This window comes from Schistocerca cancellata, chromosome 2 (assembly GCF_023864275.1).
Source record: "Schistocerca cancellata isolate TAMUIC-IGC-003103 chromosome 2, iqSchCanc2.1, whole genome shotgun sequence".
Classification (NCBI taxonomy): Eukaryota; Metazoa; Arthropoda; class Insecta; order Orthoptera; family Acrididae; genus Schistocerca; species Schistocerca cancellata.
This window is the reverse complement of record NC_064627.1, coordinates 381,300,553-381,325,473: the sequence shown is the minus strand read 5'-3', so window position 1 is coordinate 381,325,473 and position 24,921 is coordinate 381,300,553. Positions and strand designations below refer to the sequence as shown.

General features: G+C 37.5%; 1 protein-coding gene across 4 annotated transcripts in view; it reads left to right on the top strand.

Moving 5' to 3' along the window:
* The window catches only part of LOC126161782 (uncharacterized), a 207,371-nt gene that overhangs the window by 86,549 nt on the left and 95,901 nt on the right, over positions 1-24,921 (top strand). For all 4 annotated transcript variants that reach the window (XR_007534954.1, XM_049917854.1, XM_049917855.1 and 1 more), the window contains one exon: positions 4,222-4,610. Coding sequence is in view for 3 of the 4 variants with exons in the window: in XM_049917854.1 (XP_049773811.1) it covers positions 4,222-4,610 (389 nt within the window). In the remaining variant the exon portion in view is untranslated. The remainder of the gene's footprint in view (positions 1-4,221; positions 4,611-24,921) is intronic.

Here is a 24,921-nt window from a genome sequence, read left to right as displayed (position 1 = left end):
GCAGGAGGACAACAGCAAGAGAAAGATGGGAAATGGAGATGGCACATCAGAATAATTTGTGCAGACAGGTAATTCAAGAGGAAAACCGAAGGCTTAGCAAATCCTGTAACCAAAACAATGGTGTGTAGCAAGAACGACACGAGGCAGGGAAATCGCAACTGAAGACAGGGCTAGCTTTACAGTATGGCAGTGAACATTAATTGGCTCTGTAGCCAGTGCTACAACAGCAGAACTAGAGTTCATGTATGTAGCAGTGCCATCTAGTGGCCATCATTTGAATTCTGTGTCCCCTGGCAGTCTCTCAAAATCACCCAGCTGGGGTACTAGATCCCCACTAAAAAGGGTGCAGAAGACTGGAAGTGACCGTTTTGGGCTTTGAAAGGTGAACATGTAGTACAGTTGGTGTTCGGCTGAGGGTGCAGAGGCTGTGGTGAGACCTCCACCTTCATGCTCTCTTCCAGGGAACCACTGCTGGTGTTCTGGAACGCAAGTTATACCTGTGTGGTTATGGGACCGACAAAGGCCTGCTTTTTGGGCCCAATTGAGCCACCAGTAGTTGTGCAGTTGATAGGCTTGGATGGAGTCAGTTGGTATGACAGCACTCCAAACCCTTCGGAGTGTCAACTGTTGTAAGGCACCACCCATGTGCAGTAACCACTGTAGTCAGAAATGAAGCACCTTTTGCCCCCGTAGAAGTGTGTTGATACTGCTGTGCCTGGTGGATAATGCCTGGTGGATAACCCTTGGCATGACAGGCCCAGGGTTCCTGGGGCAGTGGGCCAAGGAGATGGAGGAGAGTATGAGGCTGCTGCACGTGGAGTAGCTGCACTGGGTTATGGTCATGGATGGGAGTAGTCTTGTATGTCCTCAGAATTATTTCGAGTGAAGCCGTGGTGGTGGTGGCTCCTGCAGCTTTTTAACAATTGCGTACTAACATCTGCACCACACGATCTTCTTCAGCATTGGAGGCTAGGCGAAACAGTGGCCTAAATAGATGTTTTATTGTTTTCGAGGTGTGGAATTGTTTAAGAGCCATTACCACAACTTGGGGCCGACGAGCATGCTGATTGTGGCGTAAGTTGTGGTGGATGCCATGCAGACCACTTACGGATAGTTAGAGTAAGTGTCCAGGACAAAGAGCCACATGGAGCCCAGAAAGGGGCACTCAGAGTACAAATGAATGCAGGGGCAACGGGGAGGTGTAGGCAGAAGATTGAGGCAAAGCAGCCTGGTGTTGAGCACAAACAAACAGCTGCTTTCTGTGGCCCCCACATCCGTGTTCAGTCCTAGCCAGTAGACATGTTGCCTCATAAGGGATTTCATCCGTGTCATAACCCAATACCCATGTCGAAGTAGTTGCAAAACCTCAGACCAACGTGGTGAGTTTCTGCATCGGCATCAAGCAGGAGTACATCCGTGATGACCAACAGACCATGGAAGAAGTGAACCCAGACCCAGAGCTCCAGATTGACATTCTTTAAAAAAAATATGTAGGCAAGCAAAATGGCCTGCAATTGGTTGTTGGAATGACGTTGGTGACAAACCAGAACTGTGTGAATGGGATATGAAACTCCACTGCACTATCACAAACAAGGCTATTTAATGTGGAAAATTTACTGTTTGTGCATAGTTTATAGCAGCTACTTTTTGCTCTGAATATTGAGGAGTGCCACTGATGAGATTTTCACTTCTCTTTTGCTTCTGTTATCTCTGTCTTCAGTTTCATATTGAGATAGTGAACACTAATAAAAATTTGAGTCCATAAGAATATTTTAATTACTGCCAGTGGTGCATGAGGATATGTACACAAAATCATGCTGGCTAATCTTTTAGAAATATTTTTTCTTTTGACAATGTCAGTTCTGTCCACCTCATTGAATAGAAACTCGCATTCTGAAATGTGTTGCATCCACTTGTCACAAGGCATTAACAATCTTTCATGTGATAGAAATTTTGCCCATTTGTATTCTCAGAGTGGTGTTGGGTGGGGCAAGATAATTGTTTTGATAATGACCTCAGTGTATCGTCATTCTTCGCTGCCAAAAACCCTCTGCTGAGCGTTCAGCATCTTCCGACATAGCAGACATTGCAGCAATCTCACAACAGAAACTTAAAGTCCTTTATCTCTGCTTTCCCATCTAGCATGGCCTTGCAAAATTCTACAAAGCAGTCATTGACAGGAATTGGTCTTGGTTCTCATCCAGTTCCACAGGTGAAGTGTTTGACAGTGGAATGCCCTGGACATTCTTTCCCAGAAACAACCAACACAAGTGAGGTGTCATTTCGTTCAGAGGAGGATGTTGATAAAAGCAACCAGTACCTCTAATCTGCACGATTTTTAATACAGTTGTGGTTCGGCCATCCTGTTAAAATATACTTAACGCTGAGTGACAGGAGGGCAAGTAAAGAATTAATCAGTGTTAGCAGTTCTTTCTGGATCAGAAGTAGTTGCCTCCTGTTGCCATCCAGCATCTTTTCACGGAATAACTACATTTTAGCTTGGATTGTTTTCTGGAGCTGTTGTAAATTCCATGAACACTCACTAATTTCTTCTGTCAACCATTCTACAAGAATGCAGAGCCATGGTGCCTGTACAATAGTTGGGGGTTGGGGATAGACCTGGGGGTATCTGGTACTTTTAATGTTTTGGAAGTTGGATGGCAAGTTGTAAGTTGACATAAAACAACTCCAGTTCTGACCCTCAAAAACCTGCATAATACTAACTTTTAAATCATTTTCTCGAAACAAATTCACCTGACTACACTATATTTTTCCCATTTCGTGAGAGCTACGGGTACATGAACCCTTGATTAAGAATATCTTATAATTCATTAACAACCTGAAAGAGGGCTTTATGCCATCATGAATAAAGCAGTTGCTAAGCAGTTTGTACAGATGAACCCACATTTTTTTTGGCAATTTACTGCAGATGTGGGGAAAGGTGAATGTATGTGATCAATATGCAGTTTGTTAAAGGCACTTTTATGGCCCAAATCAGAAACTATTGTGCCAACACTTTAATCTGCATTATGGAGTGAGAGAAAAATTGAGTTTAGCAATACCACTGTCACCAGAAAATTGAATTTAGCAACATCGCTGTCATCTGAATAGTGAATTCATAAAATATTGGCTGTTTCCATATGGAACAAAGTCCTTGAACCATAATGACAAACATGCTATCTAATGACAAACATGTTACTATGTGGGCCTGCAACTTGATCATCCACTTTATGAAATGTCACATTTCCATTGATGTTCATATAGTCATCCACACATGATGTCAGAAAATGCCTTTCCCTTCACTTTCATCAAATGTACCATGTCACTCAACATTCTTGGACGACAAAGGAATGGGCAAGACCATCTCTTCAAAATTAAAATACCAGCTAGTGGAAAATTGAGTTTGTTCCTTAAAATGGTATAACATTTCCTAAAAGGAGTGTGATCGTCACTGCATCGCATATGTCCTCTTCTCTTTTATACTCAATCTCTGAGCTGATGCTATTCATCATTTCCGATGCTCATTGAAACGGTTAACATGTAGTGAACCACCTTCAGTTTCTTGGATGTCAAGTTCTTTAAAGTTTCTAGAGCCTTTTTCAGGTGTTCTCTTGCATGGAACATGACTTTCCGTGCTTTCTTTTAGTTTTTTAATCAGCTCTAGTACAAACATTTGACAGTGACATCATGCGGAGAGTGGTGATTTCTCACTGCACATTCCATTTGGACTCCCTTAAGTACAGGAATATGTAATTTGTAGATAAAGTTAATTGGATGTACATCAAACAGCTCTTTTGATTGATGCAAATATGTAGCACATTGGTCCATTTTGTATTGTTTTATGTTTCAGCAAATGAAATCTTTCTTAGCATTGATTCTTTAGTATTCATACATTAATAGTTACTGCCACAATGATCGGTAATTTATTGCAGCTTATTGTTAACTTTTTTGGTTGATTGTGTTTTATATTAAATACTCTAAATATGTAGTATAAATTCACGAACTACATAATTAAGTTTATGTTTGGCGAAGATCCGCAATTCACCCAAGTTATACTGTTTCCCTCCTATTTACTTTTTTGTTCTCTCACTAACATATAATATCTGTGACATTACATTCATAATCTCCTTTCTCTTTGACCATATTATCTTTTTTTTTTTAGATAAGATCTTAATAGGTTTCATCATTGCAAGTGTTGTAGACTGTCTTTTTATTTTTCAGTGACATTGACACCAGAGACTGTTACAAATGCAGAATCTATGGTGACAAGCAGTGTGGGTGGTTTGCCCCAGAATGCTTCTGCAGCGTTACCTACTCCAACAGTGTCAAAGACTAACATTGCAACTGTTATCCCACCGACTACAATTGTATGCCTTCCATCTGTGGTATCAGCACCAAATCTGATGAATCAGCATACAAGCCAGCTGACTGGTTGTGTCAGTGTCCCATCAAATGGAATTATCAATTCCAACCTACCAAAGACTGCTGCTGTGGCAAGCTCGAGTGCTGTGCCATACCTTGCCTTAAGCAGCACTACTCCTGTGCGAGCTTTGCCAACACATATACCAAAGAGCCAAATGAAAAGCAAACCAGTCCGAGAAACTTCACAGGTTCTTAAACATTATCCTTCTATTTTGTTTGCAACTATTTTGCTTAAATAGTGATAATGTTTTATATTACAGTGTTTTGTTTGATGCAAGGTAGCTTAATTCGGAATATAAATTCCAATTTGTTTGTCTTTAGTTAATAGTGTCAGCCACTGATGTGAAAATTTGTGTGTACTTTTGTTTCAAGAGACTGCAGTGTTGTTATTTTGTTAATCATGTTGCTAGCTAGATAATGCTGTGTTGTTCAAAATGAGTTATTTCTACTGAAATGTTTTCTGATTATTGCTTACTCACCCAATCTGTAAATTTTCGAAGTGACAACATTTTAGCCGGCCGGAGTGGCCGAGCGGTTAAAGGCGCTACAGTCTGGAACCGCACGACCGCTACGGTCGCAGGTTCAAATCCTGCCTCGGGCATGGATGTATGTGATGTCCTTAGGTTAGTTAGGTTTAAGTAGTTCTAAGTTCTAGGGGACTTATGACCACAGCAGTTGAGTCCCATAGTGCTCAGAGCCATTTGAACCATTTTGACAACATTTTCTACTGGACTGTCATTAAATGCATTTATTCACAATCATGATTTTTGCTTATTATGAATAATTGCAAAGTTCACGAAGGAAATGGAGAAGAGGAACTGTACCAGCTTCTTAAAAAATTAAGACAAACATTAATTCGAAACACAAATTTTGTTTATATCAGAAAGATACTACAGATTTGATAATAGAGAACCAATCCTGTCATCAGCACAGAAGATTTGACACTTTCATGCAATTTTGAATCACCTGAAGAGCTTACCGTTAAATAATCAGGATATCGAAGAAGAATTAAATTTCCTACAAAATATAGCAACTAAAAATTGCTTTGGAGCAGGAATGGTGATAAGAATGTATAAACAGTAGTGCAATATAGTGCACAGAACAATTAAAGAAGAAACATACTAGGGAGAGAAGCAGCAAAGAATGTATAATCAAGATTCACTATGATGCCATGTCTTGGAACACTGTTAGAAAAATTTTGTATGTCTTTTAAGAAAACAAAAGCAGCAGTTAGCTTCCATACTAATAATATAAAACAGAACATTCAACATAATGCTATTGATGTTATGCTGCTTTCCAGCTCTGGAGTGTATACAGTAGACTGCAGGGCATCCTCATAGTGCTATGTTGGTCGAATGGGGGATCATTTTCTACCAGACTTCAGGAATGTGTAAGGCTAACCTATCACAACACATCAAGTTTTACAGCCTACTTTGAAGAGGGGGATGTCAAATATCAGTTATCGAAACATTTCTTATGATCTTCCATAAAGTAAAGAAAGGTAAAGTGTTTAAGATTTTGGAGGAATAAGTTATTAAGAATCACATGAAGAAGCAACCAGACAAACTTTTACATGAACAAATAGAATTAGCAGAAGGTTAATTATGATCTAATAGACATTGCAAAGTATTGCTAAGATTGTAATTTCAGCACTGAGCCCCATATATCTGGACTCATGTAAGTAAGCTATCAAAGGACCTACTTAAGCAAATTAGGTACCTACACCTTGTACAATGTTACAAGTAATTTTTTTAAGGTAGGGTTTTGCTGCCATACAAAATTGTATTTTGTAATGAATCGTCTGCGTTCAAGACACACAGTTTTTAGTACCGACTTTTTTGTCAAGGTGTAATTGTCCATAAACAAGATGTGAAATGTGCTACATACAAGAATATATACAAATGATTATTTTATTGTATGTCTTTAGCATTTTTAGTTTCCTAGAATGTTTTTTGCCACAGTAAAGATCTTTCTCTGTGCTCCCATATAGAAATACAATGGTTTTAAAGAAAATTGTAAGTTTTGACTAAATAATGTAACATATAACGTGGAAATAATGTAGGAAAATATCTCTCTCACTATAGATATAAACTATGGCACCCAGTAGATTTGTAGAACTTCAGCTGTCAAATGCTACATTTAGTAGAGGCACAGGGAAATTTAAGTGCACGCAGGGGACATGAATTCAGCAGTATGTGTTTACTTTAAATAGAGTGAATTCTCTTGTAGACACCTGCTTTCACGTAATGTTCTCGTCTTTGTGAAATGGCTACATTATTTTATAAGAATGACAAAGACTCCTGTCTTATTATGCATATGGAATATGTAAACATGGTTGACATGAGGGCAGTGTCCTCTTAAAATGAATGATTATATGTTGACTCACTTCATAGTGAGATTGAAAGAGGTATATTTTTTAAAGAACAATAATTTTGTATTTATATAATACTGTGAGAACAGAATGCATTCTTAAAGTTGAACTGGTCATCAAGCAGATTATGGTGTTGCAGCTGTGTTTTAAGAATGGCATAATAGAGCAGAATTGTAATTGTGAATAAATACGTTTAATAACAGTCCAGACAGAAAATGTCATTTCTAAGCTATTGCAGGACTGTGGAATCAAGTAAACAGAAAATAATACAATTTACAAATATTCAGGTGGATTTAATAATGTTTTGCTACAGTCTGCTAAAGATTAACAAAAACTATTGTCAAGTATCAGAGGGTGATGCCTGTGCTACATTATGAAGTTCACTTTCTTACGGTCATTGGATGGATAGCAAGCATAATAGTGACCAGCTCATCACCCATGTACCAGATGAGCTTAGATTGGCTGTGGCATTCATTTGCTCCTCAACACAGTGAGAGAAAAAACGGACAACAGAATCAATTCATATGAAAATATAAGTTAAACCTATCTTTTGTGACAAATTGAAATACAAAAAACACTAAATTTTATATTATGTAACAGTATTATGAAAAGGATATTCGCTAATCACCATACAGTGGAAATGCTGAGTCACAAATAGGTGCAACGAAAAGGTGATCACAAAATGAGCTTTTGGCCAATGAGGCCTCTGTCAAAAATAGACACCACACACACACACACACACACACACACACACACACACACGACAAGAGTTTCAGGCAGCTAAAGCCTGTTTTGTGTGTGTGTGTGTGTGTGTGTGTGTGTGTGTGTGTGTGTGTGCGCGTGAGTGAGTGAGTGTGTGTGTGTTCTCAACAAAGACCTTGATGGGTGAAAGCTCATTTTGTGACCATCTTTTTGTTCTGCCTATCTGTGACTCAGCATCTCCTCTGTTTGGTGAGTAGCAACTATTCTTTTCATAATATTATTATATTACGTCTTGGATTTTCCTTTGTTTAGAATTTGATATATCTGCTTCCGGCTGATTCCTGAACATGCATAAATGATGTACTGAGTATAATTTTCGATCAACAATGGTAATACTGTATCATCGCACTATAACCACCATACGGTCAGCCAGTTCGCTATGCTAAACTGAAAGTGCATTGCCTCATATACTTAATAATTTTTTGACTGAATGTTGCATCTCCTATGGTGACAGCCTAAAAAACTTATTTGTATTAGTATTTCATGCCACTAATGATGCCATAGGAACAAGATGTAGCGTAAATCTGTTCTTGAACTTTATAAACTACTTCATTGCACTATTGCAGTGATGATTGTGTCTCTAAAAACCCTGAGCTGAGACAGTAAAGGGAAACCTCTTGTTATTTATGTTGTTTTCCATATGCTAAATACATTTGGGTAGAAACTTCGGAGAGGTTGTCTCATTTCTCGTATGGGAAACAGTACATCTCCACTCCCAGGACCAAATGTCCAAACAAAATGAATTTCACATTCGCTAGGAAACTCTCTTCCTTGAGCAGTCCGAGGTATTTCTCAGATTCAGAATCTAGGGAAAAATACAAGTACGTAATCTACAACCGCGAGTTTATCCTCACTTTCCCCCCAATAAAAAACCATTTAAACACCGTAGACGTGACCGAGTCACAGTAGAGGTGGGCAACCAGTATAATCACAATGATGAAAATAACATTAAAGTAGATGGATGGTGGCAAAATAATAGCTTCATGATGTTTGTGGACCCATTTAGTATTCGTGACGTGTTTTGTGCTCTGTCCATTTTACACGACCTGGTGAAAAACTGGTAACAGAAATTTTTTTTATGCTGTTGCAGATTTATAAGAGTGTCTGAAAAGAGGACCTATTTTAAGGGGGGTAGGATGTCAAACGGGACGATTTGGAGCAGGAGAGGCACCACAGGAAATTTTAATTTCCACTGTCTATACTTTTACAAATAAATTCATAAAACTTTGTCAGCATGACTAGGAAGGATTCAGAATTCACACTCATAGCAGTGGAATTTCGAAAACATAACGAAGTAATTTTTTTTACATGTGAAATTTCATCATTTTTTTCACCTACTAATGACAGCATTTGTTGCTATATGTACACTTTTCTTCATAAGTAAGAGAGATAGTTCGCTGAATTTTGCACAGCATACAAACCATACTTCCAGGTGTATGATACTCTAGAATTTTCCTAATCTATTAAAAACTGTGGTAAAAATTGAGGTAATTAACTACAACATTTGTGTTTTTTTCCAAACATGAAGTTTAAATACAATAGATCATTCGGTTTTTTTATAAATTAAATAAATTCTAGAGTTTCATACACCTGTAAGTATGGTATGTATGCTGTGCAAAATTCGTCGAAGAATCTCTCTAACTTATGAAGAAAATTGTACCTATAGCAACAAATGCAGCCATTAGTAAGTGAAAAAAATGATGAAATTTCACATGTAAAAAAAAAATTTATTTTGTTATGTGTTCGAACTTCCACTGCAATGAGTGTAAATACTGAATCCTTCCTGATGATGCTGACAAAGTTTTATAAGTTTATTTGTAAAAGTATAGACACTGGAAATTAAAATGTCCTGTGATGCCCCTCCTGCTCCAAGTCGGCCCGTTTTGACGTCCTACCCCCCCTTAAAACATAACTGAACGACAAAGACATGTTAAACAAAATACACGCTATTTAGTATAGAATGAATATACAACTTTGACAAGAATATCAATAAACGTCAAAATAGACATAAGTTTATTAGTCCACTCAGCACGTAACTGTAATGACCCAGCGTGTGTGCTGCTTACAGCTGAGGGTTGTGGCTGACAGATTGCCACATGTAAAAGAGCTTGTTGATGCTACATGGCATTAAATGTTGCGACACTGCCATAAATGGCCGATATTGAATTGAATTGAAAGTGGTAATAACATTAGCTATTACAAAATTTGTACACATTGTAGGAAAGTTCTTGAATAATGTATATGCTTCAGGATTAAGAGAGACCACTCACCAAAGAGCAGAAGTGTTTAATTGTTGATAGGCACCCATAAAAGAAAGAAAACCTGCTAGCTTTCAGAGTTATCCTTTGATTAGCTAGAATAAAGTGCACAGACACCATCCCATCCCTTTACCTCTGGGTTCCCTGTTCATTACTGTTGAGCTACCTCCCTACACACCAACATTCTTCACATTCGTGGCCTTGCTTCCTTCACAACGTCAACACCTGCAGCAGACCAAGGTGCAAGATCTGCCCGGTCCTCCCTCTCCCTCTACCCACTCCACCCAACACTATACCCCTTGCCCCCCCCCCCCCCCCCCCTCCAATAACCAGAGCACCTAGGATAACTCCTAAAGATATCAAATTTTCTTTCTTTATCTGTGCCTAGCAACAATTCAATGCCTCTGCTTTTCAGTGAGTGGTCTCCTTTAATTCTAAAGTATTTACAAAATTTATGCAGATTTTTCATGCACTGTGAATAAAAGTTAATGCCAAACTTAGATAAAGACAAATTTAGAAGATACACAGGGTTTTATTTCCAGTAATTTCAAAACATACTACAGTATTTGACCTGAAGCAAACAATGGGAAACTCCATGTTGGTATATCAACAGTCTAGGAAAAGATAGATTGCTGCTTACCATAACCTCCTGAAACTCTGACACATTTTTGTAGAAATTATAATTTTCATGAAATTATGGGTACAGTATACTGTATTTTGGGACTCTGTATAATGAAAGATACATATAAATTCACTAATGACATCCAAAGTAAACAGTTGTAATATTATTCAAACATATTTATTGAAAGTAATAAAATTGATTACAATGTATGTTGAAAAACACATTTTAGTGTAATTTAAAAAAAGTGACATACATAGTAAATAAAATGTATAACACAGTCATCGGAGTTTATTTTTCATGAAACATTTTAAAACAGTTTCTTTTCACTGCAAGACACAGGAAAATGTTAAAAGTTGTACGTTGTGTTCGTGTTCTTTCTCTGCAGCCTGGTCTTCAACATTTTTGCCAGTCTTCAACATCAGAAATTGCTGGCATGTGTGCAGATTTTGATGATCTAACATTTTCATGGGGCAGTGGAACAGGCACTTTTCTTCGTTTTGTTCTTGGCTGTTCTTCCTCTTTTGTACTTGGCTGTTCTTCTTCATCTTGTTCGCTGTCTTCTGCATTGTTTTTTACTTCCTTTATATCACTGTACAGAGGAGCTTCTCTGAGAATAAGTGTTTACTTTCTAAGTTGAGGAATATTTTTTGAAGGTACCCTCGTTTGAATTTGGTCCATTCTAAATTGTATCCAAGAATTAACTACTGACATGTCAGTCAAGTGCAATATAGTTCTAATATTCCATTTCTTGGTTCTGGTTCTTATGGGACAGTACGAGAGCATTCTGTCGATGAGGTCCTCTCCCCCCATTTTAGCATTGTATGCTTGGATGGCCGTTGGTCTGGTGACTTCAGTCTGAGTCTTATCCTTTTTGATGTACCTTAAGCACTTGCCTGTTAGGTCCACATGGGCAGAAGACATCATCATTACACTCTTTCTATCCATCCATTTAATTAAACATATATTTCCATCATAATGGACAAGCATATCTGACAACCCTCTGCCTTCCTTAGTAAGCTCCTTGTCCATATTCAGTTTTGCCTCTGTGGGTATCCTGTTTTTCTGGATAGTACCAGTTGAAAAGAAACCTCTGTTCAGAAGCTCGTGTATCGGCTTCAGACTGGTGACAAATCTGTCATGACAAATTAAATGTCCAGGGGTAAGACTTTCAGTCAACTGGATTACAGCAGATTCACCTAAGCCAAATCCTTAGTATAATTAGGGTACGTTGTCTTCCCCTGATAAATTGTCAAGTCTATCACAAGTCCATTGGGATTTGCAAGAACAAATACTTTCAGACCCACAGGATTTGACTTGTTTGGGCAGTACTGCTTCAGACTACTTGTACCAAAAAATGGTACCGTCATCTCATGTACTGCCACATCTGCCTCTTTTTCTTGCATTAAACACATTTCTGTAATTTTTGTGATCAGTGGGTGTAATTTCCATAGCCTGTCCTCCTTTGTTTCTTCTTCCTTGACATCATCATCAAACACAACTTTCAAACTGGTCCTAATTATTAAGAATCTGTTCCTAGTTATGTTATCACTTTTCAAAGTATTCTCAATCTGTTATTCCAATACATATGGATAATAGGATATTGTAAGCAGCTCATAATCAGGCGTATACCAATAAACATCTTCAGTTCAGTCAGATCTAAACCTAAACGTGTGGCCAACATAGAAACGTATCACAAGACCTACACCTTATTTTATAAACACCTGTGTTGCTGTATTTGTCTGTACTCTCATCTAGGTTATGGTGCAAAAATAGTCCTAGTTTCTTATTCGTTCAGAAACTTCCTTGTATATTAGATTTTTTGAAAGCATCAGGTTTTTTGGGGCATGTGTCATCATAAGAAAGAGAAATATGTACGACTGCATTTTTAGTACTGTCTGTTTGATTCCTCAACTTTTGAAAGTTTTTGCTTGTATTTGTAAATTGCTTGTGATAGTTTCTATATTGAACAGGAAGGTAGAGAATTTTAAATAACATTTATGGAGCACACATGTGCCACCAACAACAATACCTGTGGTTGGCACCTGATAGAACAGAATCACTGTTTACAGTCAATGGGAAATAGACCGACTATTTAACATTTGAAACAAAAAGGTAGCCTCGAAGAGAACAAAATTTACACTACCAACCCCAAATATAACAATTAGTGAACAAATCACTAGCAAAAGACAACAGTCCTTTAGCATTTTTGAAAGAGTTATTACTGAAAAAATAGAAGGGTAAAAATAAGAACAAAAATCTGGATTTCTGTACTTTATTAGTTTAGGTTGTGTTCTCCTCCATATTTTATGGTTTACATAGCAACTTTCACCTCTTGACGCAAGCTCCTAGGTTTGTTTCTGTTCTTGGTGTATGTTTTTTACGCAAAATATTTTTGTTGCAGAACCCTGTATGTATTTTAAACTTCTGTCATTTTGACATCAGTTTTTATTTATAATGTAACAAAAAATATACATACGTTATATCAAATAGTGTAATATGTCTTATACTAATCACTTGTAATTACATGCAGGTCATCAACAGTAGCGTCATAGCATTTATGCCAGCCAGCATCAGAAAGCTCTCTTGTGTGGAACTAAAACCCTATCTGTCTTTTTAATTTATTAACTTTTAATTATGTTGTTGTGGTCTTCAGTCCTGAGACTGGTTGGATGTAGCTCTCCATGCTACTCTATCCTGTGCAAGCTTCATCTCCCAGTACCTACTGCAACCTACATCCTTTTGAATCTGCTTAGTGTATTCATCTCTTGGTTCTTTCTACGATTTTTACCGTCCATGTTGCCCTCCAATACTAAATTGGTGATCCCTTGATGCCTCAGAACATGTCCTACCAACAGATCCCTTCTTCTAGTCAAGTTGTGCCACAAACTTCTCTTCTCCCCAATTCTATTCAATACCTCCTCATTAGTTATGTGATCTACCCATCTAATCTTCAGCATTCTTCTGTAGCACCACATTTTGAAAGCTTCTATTCTCTTCTTGTCCAAACTATTTATCGTCCATGTTTCACTTCCGTACATGGCTACACTCCATACAAATACTTTTAGAAATGACTTCCTGACATAAATCTATACTCGATGTTAACAAATTTCTCTTCTTCAGAAACGCTTTCCTTGCCATTGCCAGTCTACATTTTATATCCTCTCTACTTCGACCATCATCAGTTATTTTGCTCCCCAAATAGCAAAACTCCTTTACTACTTTAAGTGTCTCATTTCCTAATCTAATTCCCTCAGCATCACCCGACTTAATTTGACTACATTTCATTATCCTCGTTTTGCATTTGTTGATGTTCATCTTATATCCTCCTTTCAAGACACTGTCCATTCCGTTCAACTTCGCTTCCAAGTCCTTTGCTGTCTCTGACAGAATTACAATGTCATTGGTGAACCTTAAAGTTTTTATTTCTTCTCCATGGATTTTAATACCTGCTCCAAATTTTTCTTTTGTTTCCTTTACTGCTTGCTCAGTATACAGTTGAATAATATTGGGGAGAGGCTACAACCCTGTCTCAATCCCTTCCCAATCACTGCTTCCCTTTCATGTCCCTCGACTCTTATAACTGCTATCTGGTTTCTGTACAAATTGTAAATAGCCTTTCGCTCCCTGTATTTTACCTCTGCCACCTTCAGAATTTTAAAGAGAGTATTCCAGTCAACATTGTAAAAAGCTTTCTCCAAGTCTACAAATGCTAGAAATATAGGTTTGCCTTTCCTTAATCTAGTTTCTAAGATAAGCCATAGGGTCAGTATTGCCTCACGTGTTCCATCATTTCTAAGGAATTCAAACTGATCTTCCCCGAGGTCGGCTTCTACCAGTTTTTCCATTCGTCTGTAAAGAATTCGCGTTAGTATTGTGGAGCTGTGACTTATTAAACTGATAGTTCGGTAAATTTCACATCTGTCAACACCTGCTTTCTTTAGGATTGGAATTATTATATTCTTCTTGAAGTCTGAGGGTATTTCGCCTGTCTCATACATCTTGCTCACCAGATGGTAGAGTTTTGTCTGGACTGACTCTCCCAAGGCCGTAAGTAGTTCTAATGGAATGTTGTCTACTCCCGGGGCCTTGTTTCGACTTTGGTCTTTCAGTGCTCTGTCAAACACTTCACGCAGTATCGTATCTCCCATTTCATCTTCATCTACATCCTCTTCCATTTCCATAATATTGTCCTCAAGTACATCGCCCTTGTATAAACCCTCTATATACTCCTTCCACCTTTCTGCTTTCCCTTGTTTGCTTAGAACTGGGCTTCCATCTGAGCTCTTGATATTCATACAAGTGGTTCTCCTTTCCCCAAAGGTCTCTTTAATTTTCCTGTAGGCAGTATCTATCTTACCCCTAGTGAGATGAGTATCTACATCCTTACATTTGTCCACTAGCCATCCCTGCATCTAGTCATTTTGCACTTCCTGTCAATGTCATTTTTGAGACGTTTGTATACCCTTTTGCCTGCTTCGTTTACTGCATTTTTATATTTTCTCCTTTCATCAATGAAATTCAATATTTTCTTCTGTTACCCAAGGATTTCTACTAGCCCTTGTCTTTTTACCTACTTGATCCTCTGCTGCCTTCACTACTTCATCCCTCAAAGCTACCCATTCCTCTTCTACTGTATTTCTTTCCCCCATTCCTGTCAGTTGTTCCCTTATGCTCTCCCTGAAACTCTGTACAACCTCTGGTTTAGTCAGTTTATCCAGGTCCCATCTCCTTAAATTCCCTCATTTTTGCAGTTTCTTCAGTTTTAATCTACAGTTCATAACCAATAGATTGTGGTCAGAGTCCATATCTGCCCCTGGAAATGTCTTACAATTTAAAACCTGGTTCCTAAATCTCTGTCTTAACATTATATAATCAATCTGAAACCTGTCGGTATCTCCAGGCTTCTTCCATGTATACAACATTCTTTAATGATTCTTGAACCAAGTGTTAGTGATGATTAAGTTATGCTCTGTGCAAAATTCTACCACACGGCTTCCTCTTTCAATTCTTACCCCCAATCCATATTCACCTACTACGTTTCCTTCTCTTCCTACTCTCGAATTCCAGTCACCCATGACTATTAAATTTTCATCTCCCTTCACTATCTGAATAATTTCTTTTATCTCTGTAGTAGGCGTGGGCTTTGTGCCTTATCTTGGCCACAATAAGGCGTTCAGTATGCTGTTTGTAGTAGCTTACCCGCACTCCTATTTTTTTTATTCATTATTACCATATTTACTCGAATCTAAGCCGCACTTCTTTCCCGGTTTTTGTAATGCAAAAAACCGCCTGCGGCTTAGAATCGAGTGCAAAGTAAGCGGAAGTTCTGAAAAATATTGGTAGGTGCCGCCATAACTAACTTCTGCCATTGAATATGTGTAGCGCTACACAGGCATGCTTTGCAGGCACAAAGATAAATACTGGTGCCAAAACCTCTGCGTCAGTTAAAAAAAGTGGAAGATGAGCTTTTTTCTCCGCCCTTGAGTTTCGACCACTGCATTTTCAAACGTTATCCAATGAAGTAAATACAAATTCCGTATTGTTCATCTTCGAATGTAGCAGCATTTCAATGTACTACGAAAATCCGACTGGCAAGACTGTTTGGGATGTTTGTCAATATGGCCAACTCTACGTTCTGAATTTATTCCTACCTGTGAGAAGAAATGGTTGCTAATAGGAACTTTTATGAATTGTGAATCACATGCAGTATTCTCTTCACCATAAGAATAATACAAATATACACATTTTGCCATGTATTCTTTTGTGTTTGCTGCTATCTCATTTAAATCCTATCTGCTTAATAAACTACAAAACTAGAGTGAGACAACAGCAAACTTGGAAGAATATACATATCATGTCATATTTATATACGTATTATTCTTATGCATAATCATGATACTGTCAGAAATGAAGCACGGGAATTGACAAAATTTTTAAATCTAAGATGACTCTAATTTCTTTGCAGAATGTAATGTACTAAAGAGGCGTTTCCAAAGATTTTCAAATGGAGAAAAATTTTTGCTAAACTCTCGTTCAGAACATCTTCTATCATACGCAGTATATTATTTTATTCTTGTTGATCATTATCAAATAAAGCAGCAGTGTAAGGAACAGCAAATAGCAGTCTCTTACCATTGTTTCACTAATGAGGTGATTCCTTTTTTTTTATTTTTTTTATTTTTTTATTATAAGCGGCGGTAGTGCACACAAAAGCAAGCCATGCCGCGAGCTGCAACAGGCCATAAACACTCATTACCAGAATGCGACAAACAATGCATGAGACAGTACAATAATGCATTTTCAGCTTAGTGTGACGTAAACACCTATAACAAAGAGAATGGCACTTATCAGATCAAAGAAAAATAAGCAATCAATTCAAACCAGACGAAGCATGTGAAAAAGGAAGGGTACCCGTACAAATACGGACGGAGCGCCTGACGCACAGCAATGGCTAGCTGGTAAAGCTTAACTGCTAAGCTTATGACTCGAACCAAACTACTGTAGCTGTATCGTCATTCATTCGACCTAAATTGTGTCTCATATTACAATTGCCCAACTTTGTTTCGATTTAGAGGTGCGGCCGAAAACTTTTCTCTCCCCTTGAATTTCGAGTCTCAAATTTCAGGTGCAGCTTAGATTTGGGAAAATTTTTTTCCTTGATTTCGAGTCTCATTTTTCAGGTGCGGCTTAGATTAGAGTGCGGCTTAGATTCAAGTAAATACGGTAAACCTACTCCTGCATTACCCCTATTTGATTTTGTATTTATAACCCTGTATTCACCTGACCAAAAGTCTTGTTCCTCCTGCCACCGAACTTTGCTAATTCCCACTATATCTAACTTTAATCTATCCATTTCTCTTTTTATATTTTCTAACATACCTGCCCGATTAAGGGATCTGACATTCCACACTCCGATCCATAGAACACCAGTTTTCTTTCTCCTGATAACGACGTCCTCTTTAGTAGTCCCCGCCCGGAGATCCGAATGGGGGACTATTTTACCTCCGGAATATTTTACCCAAGAGGACGCCATCATCATTTAATCATACAGTAAAGCTGCATGCCCTCGGGAAAAATTACGGCTGTAGTTTCCCCTTGCTTTCAGCCGTTCACAGTACCATAACAGCAAGGCCATTTTGGTTAGTGTTACAAGGCCAGATCAGTCAATCATCCAGGCTGTTGCCCCTGCAACTACTGAAAAGGCTGTTGCCCCTCTTCAGGAACCACACGTTTGTCTGGCCTCTCAACAGATACCCCTCTGTTGTGGTTGCACCTACGGTACGGCTATCTGTATCGCTGAGGCACGCAAGCCTCCCCACCAAAGGCAAGGTCTATGGTTCATGGGGGGCTTTTAATTATAGCGTATCAAAAATCTGTATAAATTTTTACCATTTGTGATTAATATTGGCCGTTTATGGCAGTGTCACAGCACTTAACATCACATAGCATCAATGAACTCTCGTACGTGGGGCATTCTGCCAGCCACATTACTCAACTGTAAGCAGCATACACGTTAGGTCATTAATGTTATTTGCTGAGTGGACTAGTAAATTTTGTTTCTTTCATTGTTAATTGACATTCTCGTCAAACTTGTGTATTCATTCTGTACTATATGGTCTGTTCACTATAACCCCGCTTACACTTTCCTGCCATTTATGACTTTTCTTTTTATCATTCCCGTCAAATTTCCTATGTCCACAATGTTAATTTGCACACGATTTTGTGTCAACATATTTGTAATTTTCCCGCGGTTTACACATTACGATAAAATGCTCATGGAGGAAAAAATGACGCTGGCATAATGATGCTGGCCATCCAGTAATGTTTACTAATATTACATGATTGAGTTTTTTTGACACCAGAGCACTGCTCAGCATATTTGAACCGGTAAACGCGTAAAAGTTGGAAAATTTTGTACCATAAGTCCCGCCGCTTCCGAGCTGTACATGGGTATGGTGTCTGATGGGATTAATTAGGTTCGTTCGAATAAAGATATTATCACCAATCACAACCATTTCCAAACTGTCTCTACTGCGCAAACATAGTTTTGTGATCATCGTGATACATTTGTCGAACCATATTTACCGTGTTTTGGCATTTGGCCAGTTGTAGCGCTAGTTAACACTGTCATTCACTTTGTGTTGCTCAAATGTTTTTATTTTAAACACAAAACAAACAATGTTAGTTTGTACGCGTGTGTATGGTTTTCCTCATAACAGAGGAGGCAAAGTACCAGGCAAACCCAAAAAGACAAGTACAGTGCAAGAGATGCAGAATACCACACAAAATATGTATTTGCACTTGACAGTGAGGGAAAAAATCTAAAATGCATCTTACTCAGCATGAAAATATACTTAAGTAGTGCAGTTTTCATTATTTAAACAATGACTAACAGCAGCAGGCTTTTAAAAAAAAATCGATAATGATGTATGAAATTGAGTCAGACGTTCCTACTTCCCAGTTGCCAGTTCCAGTTACATAATCAGTTTTTATTATATAATAAACATTTATTAGATAGTAAACCTTCATTAGATAATAAACAAGTCCCTGACAAGCCTTTTGATGCCCTTATATCACACATAAAGTGCAAAAAAGCAAGGGGGTGTTCCATACATAACTTTTACAGCTTAACACATTGCTGTCAGGCCACAGGGACCGCTGAAATCCCTTAGAAGTCATACCCTTTTTGCACCTTTTTTGCATGGCTCCTGACCAAAAGATAATGAAGAAAAGCAAAATCATCCTATATCTCAACATTTGTTTAAAGTTTTTTGAATGATATCACATATTTACAGAATCATTATATTTTGAAAATTAGAAATTTCAGTGATAGAAAAAAAAATGCAATTGCAATAAATCAGAATGTACCGGGTGATCAAAAAGTCAGTATAAATTTGAAAACTTAATAAACCACAGAATAATGTAGATAGAGAGGTAAAAATTGACACACGTGCTTGGAATGACATGGGGTTTTATTAGGGGGGGAATATGTCCGACAGATGCGCGTCGTTTGCTGATGATCGTATGCTCAGCCACCACTTTCATCGTGCTTGGCCTCCCAGGTCCCCAGACTTCAGTCCGTGCGATTATTGGCTTTACAGTGCTATTCACAATATTATTCCTCAACTCCAGCTATTGTTGAGGAATGATGGTGGTCATATTGAGCATCTCCTGTAAAGAACATCATCTTTGCTTTGTCTTACTTTGTTATGCTAATTATTGCTATTCTGATCAGATGAAGTGCCATCTGTCGGACATTTTTTGAATTTTTGTATTTTTTTGGTTCTAATAAAACCCCATGTCATTCCAAGCATGTGTGTCAATTTGTACCTCTCTATCTACATTATTCCGTGATTTATTCAGTTTTCAAATTTATACTGACTTTTTGATCACCCAGTATTATGAAATAACTGTACAAAATGATTTCATTGAATTTATACAACTCTTTTCATTGAGCAAAATTTGTCTTTGTGTGATATTGCTTGAAACAGTCAGGTAGACACAATCCTACATTATATTCTCAACACCACCATCTGGTCTCCCTTCTCACTCATTTGCCAGTACTGTGTGCACCCTTCTCAGAGCAAACAATGCAGTATCTTGATGCATACTTCTTGCTTGTTGTCGATGGAACGTGAGTGAGGAAATGCCGCGCTGTTAGCCTGTTTGCTGCTGAACCCTGCTTTTCATCTTTGTTGAAAGCTTCGCCTGATTTCTTGAGGTTTTCTCCAGGTTCACCATAAAAGCAAACAAGAAGGTTTGTTTGTAACAGACAGGCCTAAAGTTTCTTGTACGGTATGTAAGAATTGACCAGACACATCAAAAACACATGAAAAAAAAATTTTTCCACCATTTCATTGTTCATCATTGAAAATAATAGCAGTCACTATCTGATCTCCACGATCAACACCAGTTTTATTTTTATTATAATCAAGTATGAGATTAGGCTTCAGTTCTTCTACCATTCTAAACAGCCTAGGATTTTGTCTTTGTAACACTACTTGTCACTCTGTTTGCTAGAAAGGGTAAAAACATCCCTAGTATTTTTCCAGTGAAGTGCTAGCACAGAATTTTTTCTCTTGAATACTATTTCACCTCTTCTTAGCTTATTCTGTGTGAATTTCTGTGGTAGGCCTCTTCTGTTTCTCATTACTTTGCCAACATCAAACAATCTTTCAAATAATTTTACAGAAGTATAAAACAGGTCCATGTACAGTGTATGACACTCAACGTAGATAACTGTTGCTTGCACAAACTTAGCACCACTGAATCTGGACGGTTGTCTTTTTTACTTGCCCCAGTGTACACTTCACAGTTCAAAACATATCCACTTGCTGAATTAATTAGAATGAAAAATTTTATACCATACCTGCTCGGTTTGTTCTTGATATGTACTCAAAATCGAATTCTCCCTTTGAATGGACTTAAACCTTCATCAACAGTGAGATTCTCGCCAGGATAAAAACTGTTATTGATTTTCAGTACAAAGTTATATATAAAAAAAGGGGTCAGATTTTGTGTATAGGATCATGGTTTGGTTGACCCTTTTGTACGTAATTGTCATTGTTATTCATGTGAAGCATAAAGTAAATTGGCCTAAATCTGTCTCTTTTCATGATTTTTGCAGGTAAAGAGGAATCTGGCATTAGCTCATTGCTCCAATAGTCCGTAACATTTGGTTTGTGTACAAAGCGCAGGTGAATAATTATAGCAAAAAACTGATACATCCCATGTAGTGTCACAGCAGACCAATTGGCCCAAAGCGACCTGGACGTTATCTTATTTTGCCCCCACAATTTGGAAATTGTTGCTGCAGCTTAGCTGTTTGTTTCTTTCTGTCTTTGTTTTTTATGACATTTGCATCAGTAAAGACGCTCCAACAGTCAAATTCAGTGCTTTCAGTGTTCAAAGGTGCCAAGACATTACGTCTTCAAAGAGCGGTAATTGATGTTGAACATCATTTACCCAGTCAACAACATTGCTTTGGGACTCCTGCTGTTGTTGTATTCTGCCTCTGTCTCTTTGAATGGGAGCTTCACACTCTTCTAATACATCTGATAGCCCATTTTCATTTTCAGAACACTCGTTGTTACCTTCAAAATAAATGATATGAGTCAGAGAAACTGCCGAGAATATAATTGTGATCCCTAAACACAGTTACTGACCATTATAATTACCATCTGTTTCAGAAGTACTGTTTTCTGTTTCAAACCCATTGTAGTCAACTTCAGATCCAGATTTTTCAAGCAGCCTCAGAATTTCCTCTTCAGTCAAACTGTCTCTCATTTTACAACAAAACGTTTGTGATTAAGAGAACTACTTAAGCACACTGCAAGAACGAGTGTACTGAATTGTCTTGGGTGCATTTTTAGAGTCAAATAGCACTTAGACAAGGCAGGAACCCCATCTAGCAGTCGTCTGATGTACTACAAAAATGAAAAACTCAACTCCAGATGTCACCACACAGATATAATGCACAGCAACCTGAAAAAAATCAAGAAGGCGGTGCTCTGAGATTCTCCAAGCGCCGGCTGTTACGGCAATAAATGCACGCTCTTAGTTTCTACGGGCAGTGACCGCAATGTGTTAAAATGTTATATCCCACATTTTACATCATTTTTTGAAGTTCCTTGAAAATTGTGAAAGTGGGGTTTCACTGTATTTTGTTTAACAAGACTCAGTTGTTCAGTTATGTTTTAACATAGGTCCTCTTTTAAGACACTTATGTAAATTTGCACGATTCTAAAAACAATTCTGTTACAAATTTTTCACTGGGTCATCTGAAGATGGGCAGAGCCCAGAACTCATAGTTCATAATAAATAGGAACAGAAACATCCTGTGACTATTATTTCGTGACATCTTAAAAGCCATATTCAGCGTTTAAATACTCCTGATTTGACAAGACAATACTCCTCATTCGACCATCAAGGATATTTATTTGGTCAAGGATATTTATTTGTCCTAAGAAAGATATTTATTTGTCCAGTTTATTTATTTTTATTTGTCTTAAAAAAACTGCAGTCTGCACACAAAGCATAGAAGAATTAAAAAAATTACTTTGAAGAACCGCAACAGCTTTTAAATGACAGAACAGCAGCAGCTTTTAAATGACCAGTTATTAAAATGACCAGTTTTGCAGCTTATAGCTGCATCATCAGTTATACATGTGAGTAGAAAAAAAATTGAGAAAATATGTAACAAACAGTTAAAAATGGATGTAGTAAATGATAGATGAAAGTACTCACAATTAATTCATATAAAATCCAGACTAGGATTAAATGGATGACCCAACAGTCTCAGCCAAAATAAAAATTCCCCTTGAAATAATGGTAGTCAGGTAATAAAACCAGCAGAATGATGGAGTCAACCACCTCAAATAGCAAGGAATCATACAGCAAATATCAACGGTCAAAAATTCAAAGTTTGAAAATTTGGAATTAAAATGAAGGTAACTAATAATGCAGGAGTCTATTTAGATAAACACACTGGTGAGAGAGCAACATAGTGCAGAACAGACTCCTATGGAAGCAGTGTGCAGTGGTATGCAGCCACAGAAATTGATCAGATAACAACCTAATAAAATAGGAAACCTAAAATGTAGCCAATAAAGACATGCCTGCATATCATCATATGCTAATGCCACACACATCTATTCTGCATTATGTTGATCTCCCAATAGTGAGTTTATCTACTAATTATATTTCTGTCTTATTAATTACCTTCATTTTAATGCCATGTTTTCAGACTTATAATTTTAAACCCCATCAGTTCTCTTGGTTTTTATTGTAGGATCTCTTGCTATTTGGGATGGTTAATTCCATCATTCTGCCAATTTTATTACCTCACTACCATTACTTAATTTTGATTTGACTGAGAATGTTGGATCGTCTGTTTAATTCCAGTCTAAATTTTGTATGAACTGATTGTGAGTACTTTTATCCATGGTTTACTACATTCTTTTTTAACTGGGTATAGACAATATTGTCTATTATAGTTTTTCCTCCTTTCTTCCTACTTGATGTATACCTTAGGATGCAGCTATAAGCTGTGAAACAGATCATTTTAATAAAGGATCACTTAACAGCAGTTTTCTTCATTTATGAAGACGTATTTCCACAGCTGTGGCTGCCCCTTACCTGCAATTTTTGAAGGAGTTGCACTCATATGAGGTAACTCACTAGGAGTTTTCTCAAATTCCTGAATCATCTCTGCTTGCTGAGTATGTATGTGCAACATTACCTTCCTAGCCCTTTGTGTTGTGGCTATTACTTGGAAATTAGAAGTTGTTTTTATGACGTTTTTACTTAACAATTCATTAAATTTGAAGCTTACAGATTGTTTCCATTATCTGATAGGAAGTGGTAGGGTACTTAAAGTTTGACAAAATAATTCGTAATTTGACACTTTTTTAAGTCACCTTTCTGCAACAGTGGAATGATGATTGTCTGCTTCCATTCATTGGTTATTTTATCTTTCCATCTCTTCTGCTGTTGTCTAGACTTCCAGAGTGCTTCAGTTACTTCAATGGATTCATCACAGCCAGTAAAGTTGTTACGTATCATTTTATTTAGTGCAATTTCCAGTTTGCAAGATTGATTATTTGCATTATTACTACTGAAATTTGGGGGTCTTGATCTGGAAAACGACTGCCTTTACTACTGGTCAGCAATGTAATTCAGAATAATGTAAATTAATGGATTTTTATATCCCCCCTTTTCCCCTCTCCATTACTTATCGGTTGACAACTAGTATTTTATAATATTCAGGATCATTCTTCCTGTTTTTAACTGTATTATTTTTGTCGTGAACAAAATCTGACCAAATCAGCCGTCAGTGTAGCCAGGGTTTAGCCCTAGAGAAATGGAGCTAGTAGTTCCATATGCTGAGATGTTCTTAGAAGTGTAGTACTTTTATGCTCATGCCTAGATGCTAAACGTAATTAATGCCGACTTGGAATAATAAACAGGACTTGTATTTCTATTTCCTTCGATCTCCATGATGATTTGTTGGGAATACAATTAACTGCCAACAGTAACATGACGATCTGCATTAGTTCTGTCTCATAACATTGCCGTTTGCTCTGAAGCTACCATAATGGTTCACTTAAATTGACGCCAACTGTCACTAAATTTTCAGTTTCTTATTCATCAAACCATCTCTCTTTTTATAATCATCACAAACTTTTATTTGGTGACCTAATTTCCCCATCCACTTGTTACTTTCCTGTTCTAAATCAATCCACACTTCTGTGTGAAGGTGGCAGATAGAGGTGAACAGTGCCATTTTCTCATATAATTATGTCTATGGGAAAACAGAAGAGAGTTAGTATTCCATAACTAATAATGAAACTTCATCTTTCCATAGATCTAGCTGATAATTCATCTTCAAATTGAAAAGCTACAGCAGTATGGGTTATTCTCTTTCGTGCTGTGAAAAACTATACTTATCTAAGGCAGTCAGAGTCTCTGTGTAACTTAACATTTTC